Here is a 15,307-nt window from a genome sequence, read left to right on the forward strand (position 1 = left end):
CTATGTCTATAGGTTCTGTAAGTTGTCCTGTAACGGGATGCTAGGACACTCATTCCCAGTACAAATACATTATAAAGGTTGTAATAAGGGAAGAAAAAGATGTACCAAGTAGTAGTCGTATATTTATTTCTTTATTAAAGTGGCTTTACCAGCACAGAAATTTACAGCTCTTTGAAAACTTATACAGAGCATCCATAAATAAAGCATCAGCAAATAAACCAACACAAAAACACCCTGTATTTACATAAGAAAGATAGAAATTAAAGAAAATACGAATTTCAAGCACACTTTTTAAATTTAGTTTACATGAAACCATGTTAGTACTCAGTAAATAAATTGTGGATTCGTCGACTAATGTAAATTTTGAGTTAGTGGGGCAGGCTAAAATGTTAATAAAGGTCATCAATATTGGTTGATTGGGCGTTACATTTTTGACATTATACAACGAAAATAGTATAGTTTATCAAAGATATATTCCACCAGCTGTATCAAAAGGCTATACCACTATAGTTGTCACATTTCAGTTTGTCTCCTTTTTTGGAGCGGGCATATGCGGGCAACGCATTTGGGCATTATTTTATTTTCCCATACTTGCACTATCGATCTATCTATCTATCTATCTATGTAGACCATGTTATCCATTTTAGGACGTAGGTCTGTTCTGAGTTAAGTTCATCCATCTATGATTGGCTCGCCTCTTCAAGTCATCAACCCATCTCATCTGTGACCTTCCTCTACTTCTTTTGTATTCGTATGGTCTCCAGTGTAGTATTTCCTTGTTCCACCTATCGTCTCTGTGTCTGATGTTGTTCTTCGCAAATTTCTATTTAGATTCGGCTACTTCTTCTCTTATGTCTTTCAACTTTGTAACATTTCGAATTAATTCGGTTCGTTTTTGTGCTTCAAGCGTATTTGCAATATCTGTGTTTCCATTGCTCTCTGTGTTTTTATAAGTTTATTCATATTATTTTTGGTTAGTGTCCAAGTTTGCGCTCCATACGTGATTACTGGTAACACACACTGGTTGAAGACTTTAGACTTAAGATGTTGCGCAAATTTTTTATTCTTCAGGATGTAGCTCAATTTGCCAAATGCCGCCCATGCCAATCTTATACGTCCTTTAATTTCTTCTTTTGATTTTCTCTGCTCGCTTTTATTACTTGCCCAATTACATACATTCTCGTTCTTGTTCTATTTCACTTCCTCGAATTGGGATAGCAATATCTTGTTCTGTGTTTGTCATCGTCTTTGTTTTGCCTAGATTAATTGTTAAACCTACTGTTTTTGCCTGGTGTTCTAATCCTTCGAGCATATATTCCTGTTCTTCTTTACTGTTGGCTATTAGGACGATATCATCGGCGTATCTAAGGTGTCTCAATGATTTATTTTGATTCCTTTATTTTCCCGTTGTAATTTCTTGCATACGTCTTCTAATACCTGATTCAATAACTTTGGTGGTATGGTGTTACCCTATATTATTTCTCTTTTTATCGCTATATAGAGTTTGTATATTCGTGCAGTTTTATTCTGGTTGTAGCATTTCTGTAGATGTTGTCTATTAATTCTGTGTATCGGTAGTCTGTTCTACTACTGTGTAGTGAGCTTTTTAATAACCCGATGCTTAACGCTGTCAAAGGCTTTTTCAAAGTCAACAAAAGCGATAAAAATTGGTATGTCACAATGGGAAAATTATTATGAATATTTAAATGTATCAATTTTTTGTTTACTTAGTATTTTTAATTTACTTAGTAATATTATCACAATTTGCATCCAAAATCATTAAATTTGCAATAAATTTTGGCTATTTTAGTAGTATAACATCAAAAGAGAAGTAAATATTTCGTTAACATGCATTAGACTTATTCCAGGCGGGTTATAAGCAGTGTATTTCTTGTGTCAAACGTGAAAAAACCTAGTACAGAGTCTAACTAGTGGCAATATTACTTTCTACTGCTAAATATACAAACACATTTGACTCTCTTGAATAGAATTTACCACTCAACAAAATACAAGAAATATACACTGTAAAAAACTTTTAGTAAATCTGCCCCTCACTTTAGTAAACCCTCATTAAACGAGGTAAAATTACTATAAGGAGACTGCTAATGTAATGCAAAATAATAGTCCTGGCTCCCGCCTACCAAAAAAAAGTTTGTTTAAGCTGAAAATTTGTTCATAGCTTAAGGATGTAGAGTCGGACAAACTTTAATATATGGGAACGCTGGAACATGGGAAGCTTTAATTGTGGAACGGGATAAACCTGTCACCCTGGCAAGTTTGAAAACTAGCAGATTGTTTTTAAGTTCATTCAATAGCCAACCTTAATATATAGTATATAAAAAAATGTTTATCCGACAAAAATGTTGGGCATTTTAATAATCCCGACACGTAGAACATCTCAAATGGCAGGAATTATGTTGGTGATAACTAAGAGAGATTTTTGCATGAGAGTTTCACTAAAGGGTATAAAAATTAGACTTGGATTGGAAGTCCTCTCTGACAAAATTTGCATTTTGCTTCATCATTTTTGTCTGTATCTGTATCCTACAGGTCTCTAACGTCAGACTATGAAATCGTCCCATGAATATTGTCGGACAGAACTTCCAATTCATTTTTTACAGTTTCATTAAACTTTCATGCAAAAGTCATACTACTACTTATCATGAACATAATTCCTGTAATTTAACTTGTTCTACGTGTCGGGCTTATTAAAATGCCCAACATTTTTGTCGGACAAACATTTTTCCATATATTATAACATATAATGTTGGCTATCGAATAAAATTAAAAACAACCTCCTAGTTTTAATAATCATAAACTTGTCACAATGACACGTTTATTACATTCCACAATTAAAACTTTTCCTGTTCCATTGTTCTCATTATACATATGCATTAGGCATATATTTAAGCCCTAACCAACATGTTTGCTTATCACTTAGTAAAATTACCCCCTATATACGTACAACGGTAATTTATGTATTGGAAGAGGGTAAATCCGCTAAAAATATTTTTACAGTGTACTTACCTAAAAATTTCTAATACACACTTCACATTTTGACCTTTATCTCTAAAAATACCTGCCAAATTTTTACTTTTTTTGTTCAATTATTCTGTATTTCTTGTCAGAGAAGGACATTTTTGTCATTCTACTTCTTAAACATTCTGTAGTCTATGCTACCTGGTCTTTAATCGTTCCTGTATTCACCGATTTTACTAAAATCACAAAAAGCTTAGAATACAGTTTACCTTAAAAAATATATCTCACAATAGAACCCTGCTCAGATTCTTCTTTCTAACATCTTTACCAAAAAAATTATAATAGGAGATAATTGTTGCTAGAAGGTAAGAGAATTTTTATACAACGGCTTTGGTTCAGTTAGTTTTTGTTTGATATGTGTTTTTAATTGAATTAGATCAAAACGAAACTAATAATATTTTGAATTTACGTATATCAGTTAGTAGACATTTTGTATTATGCATTTTTGATCAAATTGGTACTCAACCTCGTTCTTTGACAGCCTATAACGCTATACATTGGAAGGTAAAGTTCAGAGCAAAAGATCAGTAAGCGCATGCCATAATTCGTAGCTGAAAAACCTGAGAAGATGGTTTGACTGCTCATCATCAGAAATTTTTCGTGTAGCAGTTTCCAAAGTTACAATTGCCATTCAAACAATTATTTCATTCCAATTGGTGTTGATTTTATTCATTTCTTATGTTTTTCTTTTATTTTATTATTGTTATTCTAAAAGTAGCTGGCGCACAACTTTTCTATCAACCAAATATTGTCTTCTTCTGTTAATCAAATATCTACTCCATAGACATACATATACAGAGAGGTCCTAAATTATGGAATAAATTCATTTTCTCTAAAATGGACGACTTTAGAGAAAAATTCCGAAACAGATCGATTTGTATTTATAAATTACAATTTTGTGGCATATATTTTATACTAGTGACGTCATCCATCTGAGAGTGATAACGTAATCGATGTTTTTTTTTAATAAGAATAGGGGTAGTGTGGCACCTCATTTGAAAGGGCGTTTAATTCTCTATACAGTAATATAAACATTAATATCATTATTTATACAGGGTGACCAAAATATTAATTTTTAAATTAAATTAATTGACGAAAAAAGAAGAATGTATGCAATTTATTTGACTCAAAATACATTCTGCCGCTGTCAGAAAATAGAAAAAAATGTTTATTTGGCAAATAAACAGTGCTTTTCGCTTAAGTTAAATGTTCAAACTGCCAAGAGGTAGGTAGGAGGCTGTTTGTGATTTAATTTAAGCGAAAGAAATGTTTATTTGTGAAATAAACATTTTTTTCTATTTACTGACAGCAGTACAATGTAGTTTGAGTTAAATAAATTACATACATTCTTCTTTTTGGATCAAATAATTTAATTCAAAAATTATTGTTTTGGTCACCCTGTATAAATAATGATATTATCGTTTATATTACTGAATAGAGAATTGAACACCCTTTCAAATGAGGTGCACACGACCCCTATTCCCATTTAAAAAAATCATTGATTACGTCATCACACTCAGATGGATGACGTCACTAGTATGAAATATATGCCAGAAAATTGTAATTTAAAAATAAAAATCGACCTGTTTCAGGATTTTTCTCCAAAGTCGTCCATTTTAGAGAAAATGAATTTATTCCATAATTTAGGACCTCTGAATAAAATATCTATGATCTAAAGTCGTTACAAATTTTATTTGTCAGTTGTAGGCAATTATTGAACTCTGTCATGTCACTTTGTCTTCAGAATGTACATCAGAACGTCCTTCTGTAGTGACAACGTGAGCTATCAGTTTTTCCTTCCATATTGCCGTGACCTCGTTTTGCTAGCCTGAATTTCTTCTTCTTAGCCTTCTATGGTCTATTTTTGGACATAAACCTCTATTCTGAGCAACAGAATTCCAATTTGTTTCGGCTATTGTTTTTATGACATCTACTCATCCTATCTGTGGTCTTCCTCTGTAAGTTTTTTGTTTTTTGCATCCATTCGCGCCCAGCAATTCGCTTGATGTCATCAGTCCATCTTGTTTAAGATCTGCCTGTACTTCTTTTACTTGTACTTGGTCGCCATTCAAGAATTCGCCTGGTCCAACGGTTGTCTATCATTCTCCCTATGTGCCCAACTCTTGCTTAGTTTCATCGTAACATGGCAATCTTCTGGATCACATCTGTTGCACGAGGTGCATTCCAATGTTTATAAAAGTCTTGTTAACACTTTATTGCATAATTAGGCCTCTAAAATCTCCAAATGGTAGAGAATTGTGAAATTAAAGTTGTGTATCTGTTTCTGTGAAGAGCTGGTTAAGTTCCTGGTCACATCTACATTTTCTTGTGGTAATTTCGTTGAATGGCCCAAAGATCGTATAGAATTTTTTTTTCTCTTTCTGGAACATACTTTACCTCTTTCGATTACTTTGTAATCCGTAACTTCCGGAAATCTTAATAAGTGTTTTAAGATAATTGACGAAAATTTGAAAAGTTTGAAAAAAAATTAATTTTTAACTCATTTAGGCCGTTGTATAAAATTTTTGTTTAGAGATTGATTAGGACTAAAAATCAATTTAAAAAATTGCCAATAACAAGTTAAAACGACATTATATACAGAATATTTCCAAAATATAACTCCAAGGATTATACAGTCAATCGATGAAGCAAAGTAGTCTCTTCTAAACTTGCATTCAAAACTTCAGCCTCTGATCCAATGCGTAAGAATTCGATCTTACACATTATTTATCTTCAGTCCCCAAAGCTCATATTCTTGCTTTAATTCCTTATATATTTCTTAACCTTCCAGTCTTTTCCAAAAATGAGTTGGTCTAAAATAATAATATAATCTCTTGTGCTTTTAAACCAATTGCACCACATTTTCTATACCATCTGGCCAAAGCCAATGTTAAAAAGTGTAGTGGATAGACCAAATCATTTTTAAGGCCTTTTCTTGCGCTGATTGTTATTTCATTGCCTGGCTTGCCATTGCCTAATATTGTCTTTGGTTATATTCACCCATTTCTTTCTAACGTACATTCTTTTCATTGCTTCCCACAGTTTTTGTCAAAAAAAAAATAATAATACAGCCTTGCACGTGGCAAAACACTTTCTGCGCTCAACAGAAACGTTTGTAATATATTTATAGTAATAAAAACGTTGATAGAAATAGCAAATAGAAAACTTCCTTAATCATCAGACTAATATCACACTAAATTTCGTGCATCTTAACAGACATTTTGGAAATATTCCACATATCGAACAATATTTTCTACTGCCTTGTAACGTTTTTGTCAGTAAACAAATCTCAATATAAACTATTTTATTTACATTCATAGCAATCACTTTCAGTGACTTGACTGTATTACGCTTAATCTTAATTTAATTTTAATGTACATTAAGGAGTGTTTACACTTAAAAACAAGTAGTATGCCTAATCTACATGGGCATGTAAGAAAAAATAGTCAGTTTATTTTTTCGTGTCCCATCTTAGCCATAAATATAAAGTGGTTTATAAAGAATCGACGTTTTTGTGATTGTGAAAACGAACGTATACATAATGACATGTCCACTCAGGAATTTTTTAATGACGTCACATGAATAAGCTACCATATTCACCGGATTTGAAACCTTGTGAATTTTTTTGTTCTCAAAACTTAAAAATTATTAAAGGACGACGGTATCCATCTTGTAGGTATATCCAAGCTGATACATAGTAACATTCGTCCATCATTTTTGTACGTAAACAATCAACCACCATAACTATATTTATAATTACTAGACGGAACACAAAAAAATATACAAACAAACATAACCACGGATCAAAAAATGTGTGAAGGCGGCCGGGCATTTGTCTAAATGGCCTTTGGAAAGTCGATGCGTTCTATAAACACTGTTGCCAATAAATTCAAATCAACTCATTGGCGCTACATTTAAACAAACTTATCAATTCCTATTTCGTTGATGATTGCTGATTATCCAATTCACGACTTGATTCAACATTGTTATTCGCTTACTTTTAAGATTATTGTAGTTTACTGCTGGACACGGATCTCTTTCAGCTCTTTCCATCTGCATCTGTCTTGTGCTGCTTGTCATCAGTCCACCTGGTTGGTGGGCGTCTTCTGCTCCGTAGTGCTTCGTGTCGTGGCCTTCACTCGACAATACGTTTTGTTCATCGGTTATCTGATAATCTGGTGACGTGTCCTCTCCAATTTCCCTTTAGGGGTGCGATTCTTTCGATAGCATCTGCTGAGTTTGTTCTATTTGACGTATTTTTTTCACTACCTTTTTTCCAGCTACTTGTTTATTTGTGAAAGGTAATGTTTTCGCTCCCTAAGTGAGTACAGGTAACACAAACTGGTCAAAAGATTTTTCCCTTGGGGCGTATGGGAAGGTCTAATTTAAATGCACAGTTTAATGTACCAAACGCTGTCCAGCGCCTATGCAAAGTGGGATCATCATGCCCAATCCTTATCTCTGCTCAACCGAATTTCATGCCCTACGTACTTATACGATCTTCTTCTAATTCAGGTGCCATCTCCGCTACGGAGGTTGGCAATCATCATAGCTATTTTAATTTTTGAGGAAGTAGCTCTAAATAGTTGTTTTGAGCTGCATTCAAACCATTCTCGCAGGTTCTTCGGCCATGAAATTCGTCTTCTTCTGCCATCTATATTTCCTTGCATTATGAGTCGCAAGGTGCCATACTTCTCGCCCCGTATCACATGTCCGAGATACTATAGTTTTCTTTCTTTAATTGTAAGTTCAACTTCCTTCTCTTTACCTATTCTTCTTAGTACTTCGTTGTTCGTAACTCTATCTACCCAGGAAACCCTCATAATTCTTCTATAGGTCCACATTTTAAAGGCGTTAAGTCGTCTCATTATCTCTACATTTAACGTTCATAATTCCACTCCATAGTATAGTACACTGTATACGTAACATTTTGTTAGGCATACTTTAAGAGCTAATGTTAAATCTTTGCTACATAGGACCTTTTTCATTTTCATAAAATTAGAACGTGCTTTTTCGATTCTGAATTTGATTTCGATATTTAACTTATACGATACAGTCTGCTTAATGTACTTTCCATCAATATAAATATTACTATTTAGCACTAGATTAGTCATGTTTACACATTGTTATGATTGATTTGCAATTAATATGACTTTACTTTATTTAACGCCGCACTTTATGGTAACAAAATGCTATAGACCATCTTCTTTCGTTAACTTTCCAATAAAGAAGTAAATATATAGCTCATCTCTTTTTTCTTTTTATGAAACCATAGAAAATAAGTGTGCCATTTCTCTTTGTGCCAGTGTTACAGATATTTTCAAATTCAAGCCACCAAATTTTGAGAAATTTCGAAAGATTTTTCCGTTTCAAAGGTTTTAAACACACAACGTGAACGCCAAATGCCACGTTTTGTCAAAAAATGACCTATTTTGTCAAAGTGTCAGACAAAATGGCGCATATTATGTTAAGTGATGTTCTGCGTCAAATGTCATATTTCATGTAAAAATTTCAGCTTTAAAGTCAAACGTTATATCATACGTATCACATCCAATGACATGTTTCAGCACTCCGTCAAGGCAATCTGGTCAATAGGGCTTTTCATTCACAATCATTTGTTTCGAGCTTCTGTCATATATCGTATAATCCGTGTATATTATTATTATATACAGATTATACAACATATGACAGAAGCTCGAAACAAATGACAATCGATAAAAAGCCCTATTATTAAAGTTTTGATATCTCACCTTTTTTTCTTCTTCTTCTTCTTTTGCCCTTTAATTCGTCCAATTTTGAACATAGGCTTCCCCCAGTTTCCTCCATTCGCTTCTGTTTAGTGCTTTCTGTTTCCAGTGCGTTCCTGTTATCTTTTTAATGTCGTCTCCCAATCTCTTCTGGGGTCGTCCTCTTGCTCTCTTTCCTGTCCATGGTCTCCATTGTTGTATCGTGCTATGCCACCTATTGTCCATTTGTCTAGCGTTATGACCTGCGAAGCTCCATTTTAGTCTGGCTATATGTTGTCCTGCGTCTTTGACTTTTGTTTTATTTCTTACCCAGTTGTTTTGCTTTTTGTCTGTTAATTTTACTCCTAACATTGCTCTCTCCATTTTGGAGAGAGCAATGTTATTCTCTTCGTGTCTTTGTGTCTTCTTTATTTTATCCATGTTTGCCTTGGTCTTTTTTTCTATCTTCAATTATTCATGATTTCTTTTTTTTTCTATTATTATTTTAAATTTCAGTGTTTTAACGTGTCTCCATTTTTCCACTTCTGGTTACTTTCTTTCTTTCTTGATCACTTTCCTGCCTTTTTTGTTTAACGATCTCTTAAAATCTGGATTCTGCAAAGGATTCTATCTATCTGCACTAAGTTTCCTTTTTTGCTTTTATCAAATTTCCTTCTAAATATCTTCCACATGTCTCCTGCTGGTGTTTGAACTAGTCTGTCTATTTGTATCTTCTCGTCAGATTCTTCTTCTAGTTTCTATGTGCCAAACTCAAGCCAAGTACTTCGTCGTATCTTTAGTTATTTTTAGTCGATTCTGGGACGACATTATCGGAATATTCTATAGATTGGTTATTTTTTTTTGTTGAACTTACCTCCAGTAAGTGTTGAATCAAGTTTAGAATCAGATAACCAAGATATGTGATCTAAGGTATGTGTCCTAAAAAAATTGAAAGCGTATTCGAGGCTAAGTTGATGGATACACAGATGTGAAGTTGATTTGAATTTCTTAAGTTAGGAGTTAACAGTTAAAGGTATATTTTTAATGGAAATCTGATGGAGAATTTTATTCTCTGAGTTTGTGCCATTCAGCTATTTGCCTACGCGGTGAATTGCAGACTTCGTTCCAATGGTGTAGAGCAGAGCCTGTGCATTTTGAACCTCCCAGGTCCAACCTTCCTATAACCTGGAAGCAATAAAATAACGATTATGAATCGGTTGCACATATAAGTCTGGTTCAAGAAGATTAAAGAAATAAATAAAAGACTTACAATCAAATGCACCTTGGACGACCAACTTTGAACACTATACTTTGCTGTTCATCGTCAGGTCTCCAAAAAGGTTAATTAAGTAACCTTTTCATGGTCCTGGCAAAGTTTGGTGTTCGAAACCAGTCGTCCAATGTGCAATAAATTAATTGTAAGTCTTTTATTTATTTATTTAAGCTTGTTAATAGCAGAATAAAGAGGAAGAAGATGGAGCTTGTTAATAAAATAACGTTGTTAGTAATTTGAGATTGAAAATATTTTTATGTTAAGCAGTAAAGAAATATATTACCTCATTTTTGGTTACTCGGTCCCAATCTAACAGTAAGAACTCTAGACTAACTCCTTCCAAACCTTCTCCAGCTTGTGGAATGTCGAATACGAAACTTTCATTAAAAACGGGACTAAGAGTTCTTTTCTTGACGTGTGTCTTCTTTTTGGCAATTCGTTGGCCTGAAAAAATATGAAAATTTTTATGATATTAAAGATACCATTAGTACCAGCAATTGTTTCAACCCTTACCACCGTTACATGGCGATCCTGCAGAAACTAAAGACATAATCGGATCTGATCCAAAGAGAAAAATAATGAAGATATTCATCAGAAATTGGAAGTGGAGGCAAAAAATGGACGAATTGGACATTGCACATGGGATTAATATGGACCTGAATAGTAGTATTATATTATAAATGTTTTTTGTTATAATGGATCTAAGTAAAAGGTGTTAATGTCATCTAACAATTTTTATAATTAGCTTAATGCCTCGATAACAAATGGCCATCGCCATGGTACAATTGATTTTGCAATCAGATATCTCGTGTAGTGTGTAGTGGTGTGTGTTGAGTCAATGTCTTATTACTTGAAAAGGAATTATGAATCAAAGAATTTTATATATTAGACAAATGTAATGTAGTTACCTCAGTACTCAGAAGTATAAGACAAATTTAGACAAGAAAACACAGTTAATTTGCAAATTACTAAGATTCAGCTTACCATTATATAAAAGATATATTTTTACATAGGGATCTGCAAGGCCAGTCACATCCATCTTGGGAAGATTCCGAGCTTTTAACACCACAACTGTCAGTCTGTTCGCTGCAGGTTGCCAACATAATGACACCAAAATGTCGCCTCGCCCTTGAGAACGAATCTAAAAAATAACATATCAAAAAAGTAAGTACTTTGTAAATACCTTTGTGGAAATTTTCAGTCTACTGTAGTTAATCCAAAAGTGAACTAAACTATATCTCCCTAAGGGGTTTTAAAGGAGTAGCAAGTAACGACTAATGGAAGCGTTCAATGAAATTGATCCTGAAGCATGAAAAGAGGGCTTAAAACAACCGAAACAAAAACGAAGTACAGTGGAACCTCGATAAGTCGGATTAGTCAAGACCGCGGCCGATCCGGGTTATTGAAAATCCGGGTTAGCCGGACAATATGGTAAAAATTAATAAAAGACGGTATACTTACAGATAAACTCGATTATAATTGCAAAAACATGAAATACATATGCACAGTACATCTAAATTATGTACAATTGTATACAGTATTGTTTATTTCCTAGTAAAAAACTCAGTCAAAGTGAAAAAATATTTGTTTTGTCTGATGAAAATCGGTCGGGGTTTTCCGGACTTCCGGGTTATCGGAGGTCGACTTATCGGGGTTCTACTGTACATGACCGTCAGAAACCCACCGAATAATGAAAATAAACTGCTCGTCAAAAGTTAGGGATATAGAAAATTATGCTCAATTTTCATAGTTGATTTTTTCGTGAGGAGATGAACGGATTCCGCTAATTTTTTTTAATTATTTTAGATTTTTTTTAGTATTTACACAGTTATGCACAGTTTACACCAACTTTTTTTTGTACTTATACGGGGTGGAAGAAAAGAAATGTTTTTCTTATTTTATGTTTGTGACACCCTGTAGGGAGGACGAGGTACAAATGTTAGTATACATTGTATTATAGTTTTATCTTTTGGGAACATTTTGTTTTTTGAATATCCCCGATATCTTTCGAAACAAAAAAAATAGACGGTTTTATAATTTAACATGCGTTTTAACCGAAACAAAAGTTTGAGACACAATATAGGGAGGTTAGGACTCAAAGGCGAGTATACAATATACCTCGATGTTATGTTTTAGTCTCATATTTTGTGAATATTTTATTTTTTTAATTATTCTGATATCTTTAATAGCAAAGAAACTAGACGGAATTACTCTTTAATATGTGTTTTAACTGACGACATGCGTCACAAATAACATGTTAAAAATATAAACACATATTAAAGAGTAATACCGTCTAGTTTCTTTGTTATTTAAGATATCAGAGAAATTAAAAAAAAAATATTTAGAAAATACATATGAGACTACAACATAATATCGAGGTAGGTATACTCACCTTTGTGCCTTTTCCTCTCTACAAGGTGTCTCGAACTTTTGTTTCGGTTAAAACACATGTCAAATTACAAAACCGTCTATTTTTTTTTGGTTCTAAAGATATCAGGGACATTCAAACAACAACATGTTCACAAAACATAAGACTACAATAATACTATTCTGATGTATACTCACATTTGTACCTCGTTCTCCCTACAGGGTGTCTCAAACATAACATAAGAAAAACATTTCTTTTCTTCCACCCGGTATAAGTACAAAAAAATAAGTTTGAGTAAACCTTTTCACAACTATGTAAATTCTAAAGAAAAATCTAAAATAATAAAAAAATAGCGGAATCCGTCTGTTCGCGAAAAAAATGAACGAGCAGAAAATCTTTTGACGAGCAGTTTAATATCCCAATAAATAGACAAGTACGTATACTATCGAACGTGTGGATGCCTTCACATATATGGGCACAGAAATCAATCAGAAGGATTCCGTAATTATCGAAATTAGTGCACGTATTTCCAATGGGAATCGTGCATACTATGCTAATAAAATACTGATGACATCAAAATTATTAGACAAAAGAACCAAAATGACCATCTACGGAACATTCGAGAGAAACATACCTAGAAAAGTATATGGCCCGGTGCAAGAGAAAGACGGCACATGGTGAATCAGGAGAATCGACGAGAGTAATGAACTGAATGAAGGTATGATATTGTAAAATTTGTGACAAATCAAAGACTATCTTGGCTGGGACATGTCCAGAGACAGGAATATGCAAAAACAGCAACGAAAATATTGCAATAGAAGCCGATAGGAGGACGAAAAAAAGGAAGGCCCAGATCGATATGGTTGAATAACGTGGAAGACTACCTGAAACCTATGAATATAATCCAATGGAGTAGGGCACAAGATATATGCGAATGGAACAACATAGCCAGACAGACAAAGACCCATCCAGGGTTATCATCACAAAAGAAAAAGAAGAAAGATTTTTAAAAGTATTAGGGAGTTATTATATCCAAATAAAGTTGATTAAAGGAAATGTTCCATTCCCATTCCTTAGGTGAAAAAATAAATTGGAAAATCTGAAATTATGCACAGGAACGTTTAAGAGTGAAAGAGACAGAAACTTCTAATAAATTATTCAAAAAGTTTGAAAAAATAATGCATTTTTCATATTAAATATAATATGTATTTACCTTTAGACTCCTTGGCTGAATTTCCCTGCATACTGCCATCTGTTGGGTTTCGATCTGTGCAATATCCACTGAATTCAGTGCACAAAATACTTCTCCGATAATGTCATCTCGGCTGTATCTGTCGAAACTAAGTATCACAAAGTGAAGTGTTATATTCTGTAGCTGGTTAAACGCTGAAAGGGAAAGAGTGTTTATTGAACAATATTTTTCATACAAGAAAATTAATAAACACAAAATAACAATGACCGTATTAAAAAACGTTTTTTAATGTTTGTTATATCAGGAGTGTACTGTTATTCTTTCTCTGTTAGTGAATCTACCTACTCGATTGAATCTTATACGATTTTACAGGATGTAGACTTGGACATCTGACAGGTAAGAATATGGAATTCTGCAAATGGAATTTGGAATGGAATCAGGCAAAACTTGTTAGTCTCTGGAACTTTGTCGTAATCCATTTGTACCATGCCTTGTTTTTTTCCTTAAACTATAATACTCTTTGTTTCTTCCTTAGACTGTAGGTCCTAAGGTACCAACAGTTTCCTTATTGATAGTTTTAGGATCTCTTCCGGTTCAAACCTTAGTTCACCAGGAAATTCCTAGCTTATATCACTTAGCACATTGCAATGACGTAGGATATGTTTCTTCTTTAATTTCGTAATTTCTGCACCATGGTTCATTCACCTTATCTACCTAGTTTGTATAAATGGTTTCTAATGTACAGTCACCATTTCAGTGACCGTTTGGATCTCTCATTTATTGAGGTTCATCAAATTGTTCAAGAGTTTCTTAGCAATATACTAGATCTTTTTTTTTAGTCTGGATTTGCTTTTGAGTGGCTCTCGATTTCTTACCTTTTCACTCTTATTCCTTAGTCCTGATTCCTTATCAACCACTGCTAAACCTCGTTTTCACAGTACCTTCAGTTATGCCACAGAAAAATTCTGGACCTACTCTAGAAAGGTTATTCGAACCGACTTGCTTTACCAAAAGATCTTCTCGTTCATTCCCATGCACCCCTTCATAGACATTTTATTTGTTTTAGTCAGGTTAATGGGGAGATCTTTACAATTTCTCACCAGTCTTGATTTGGTGAGTGGATTCTTTACTGCTAGAATTGCCACTTGGCTATCTGGTGTATTGATTCTTTTTGAGTTCGGTTCTCCATCTATGATTTCATCAATGTAGGCCACCAAAGCAAAAACTGCTGCCTGGAATACAGTTGTTTATTGAGCTAGGCTGTGAGATTGATCATAATTGCATGTCTTCCCAAAGACTCCTTGTCTAGTACCATGATTAAGATTAAGATTAAGATTAGCCATAAATATTAGATTCACAGGTCCAGATTTAGTACCCATTTGTATTTGGGACTTTTTATTCTCTAGATGGTGTAGTTGTATTAATCTGACTTAATCTTAAAGATAGGTTCTACAAATATAGTCCCAGTAGTGTTTGTGTGGCTATTCAGTAAATAATTTGGCCTCCAAGTATTGTTTGCTTTGAGTATCAAGATGATCATAAAGGCTACTGCCGAAATATATACTTCATTCCAGTAGAGAAAGATCTGTGATAACCTCTAAAGATGCCGCCTTTGTCGGGTGTGGAGAGAGATCGCCCAAGATTGCAAAGCCGCCTTTTTCCAGCAAACTACTAAACCATAAGTAACTGACGATCTTATCACTGATGTG

At 33.7% G+C, this 15,307-nt stretch overlaps 1 protein-coding gene across 1 annotated transcript in view; it reads right to left on the reverse strand.

Annotated features, from left to right (window-relative positions):
* Positions 1 to 109: 109 nt before the first annotated feature.
* Positions 110 to 15,307, reverse strand: part of LOC114329728 (synaptotagmin-11) — a 43,758-nt gene continuing 28,560 nt past the window's right edge. Inside the window, exons 5-8 of the mRNA XM_028278918.2 lie at positions 13,620 to 13,792; positions 11,023 to 11,179; positions 10,322 to 10,482; positions 110 to 9,950 (exon numbers count right to left, since the gene is read on the reverse strand). Of these exons, the coding sequence (XP_028134719.1) occupies positions 9,831 to 9,950; positions 10,322 to 10,482; positions 11,023 to 11,179; positions 13,620 to 13,792 (611 nt within the window). The 3' untranslated portion in view covers positions 110 to 9,830. The remainder of the gene's footprint in view (positions 9,951 to 10,321; positions 10,483 to 11,022; positions 11,180 to 13,619; positions 13,793 to 15,307) is intronic.

Source organism: Diabrotica virgifera, chromosome 5 (assembly GCF_917563875.1).
Source record: "Diabrotica virgifera virgifera chromosome 5, PGI_DIABVI_V3a".
Classification (NCBI taxonomy): domain Eukaryota; kingdom Metazoa; phylum Arthropoda; class Insecta; order Coleoptera; family Chrysomelidae; genus Diabrotica; species Diabrotica virgifera.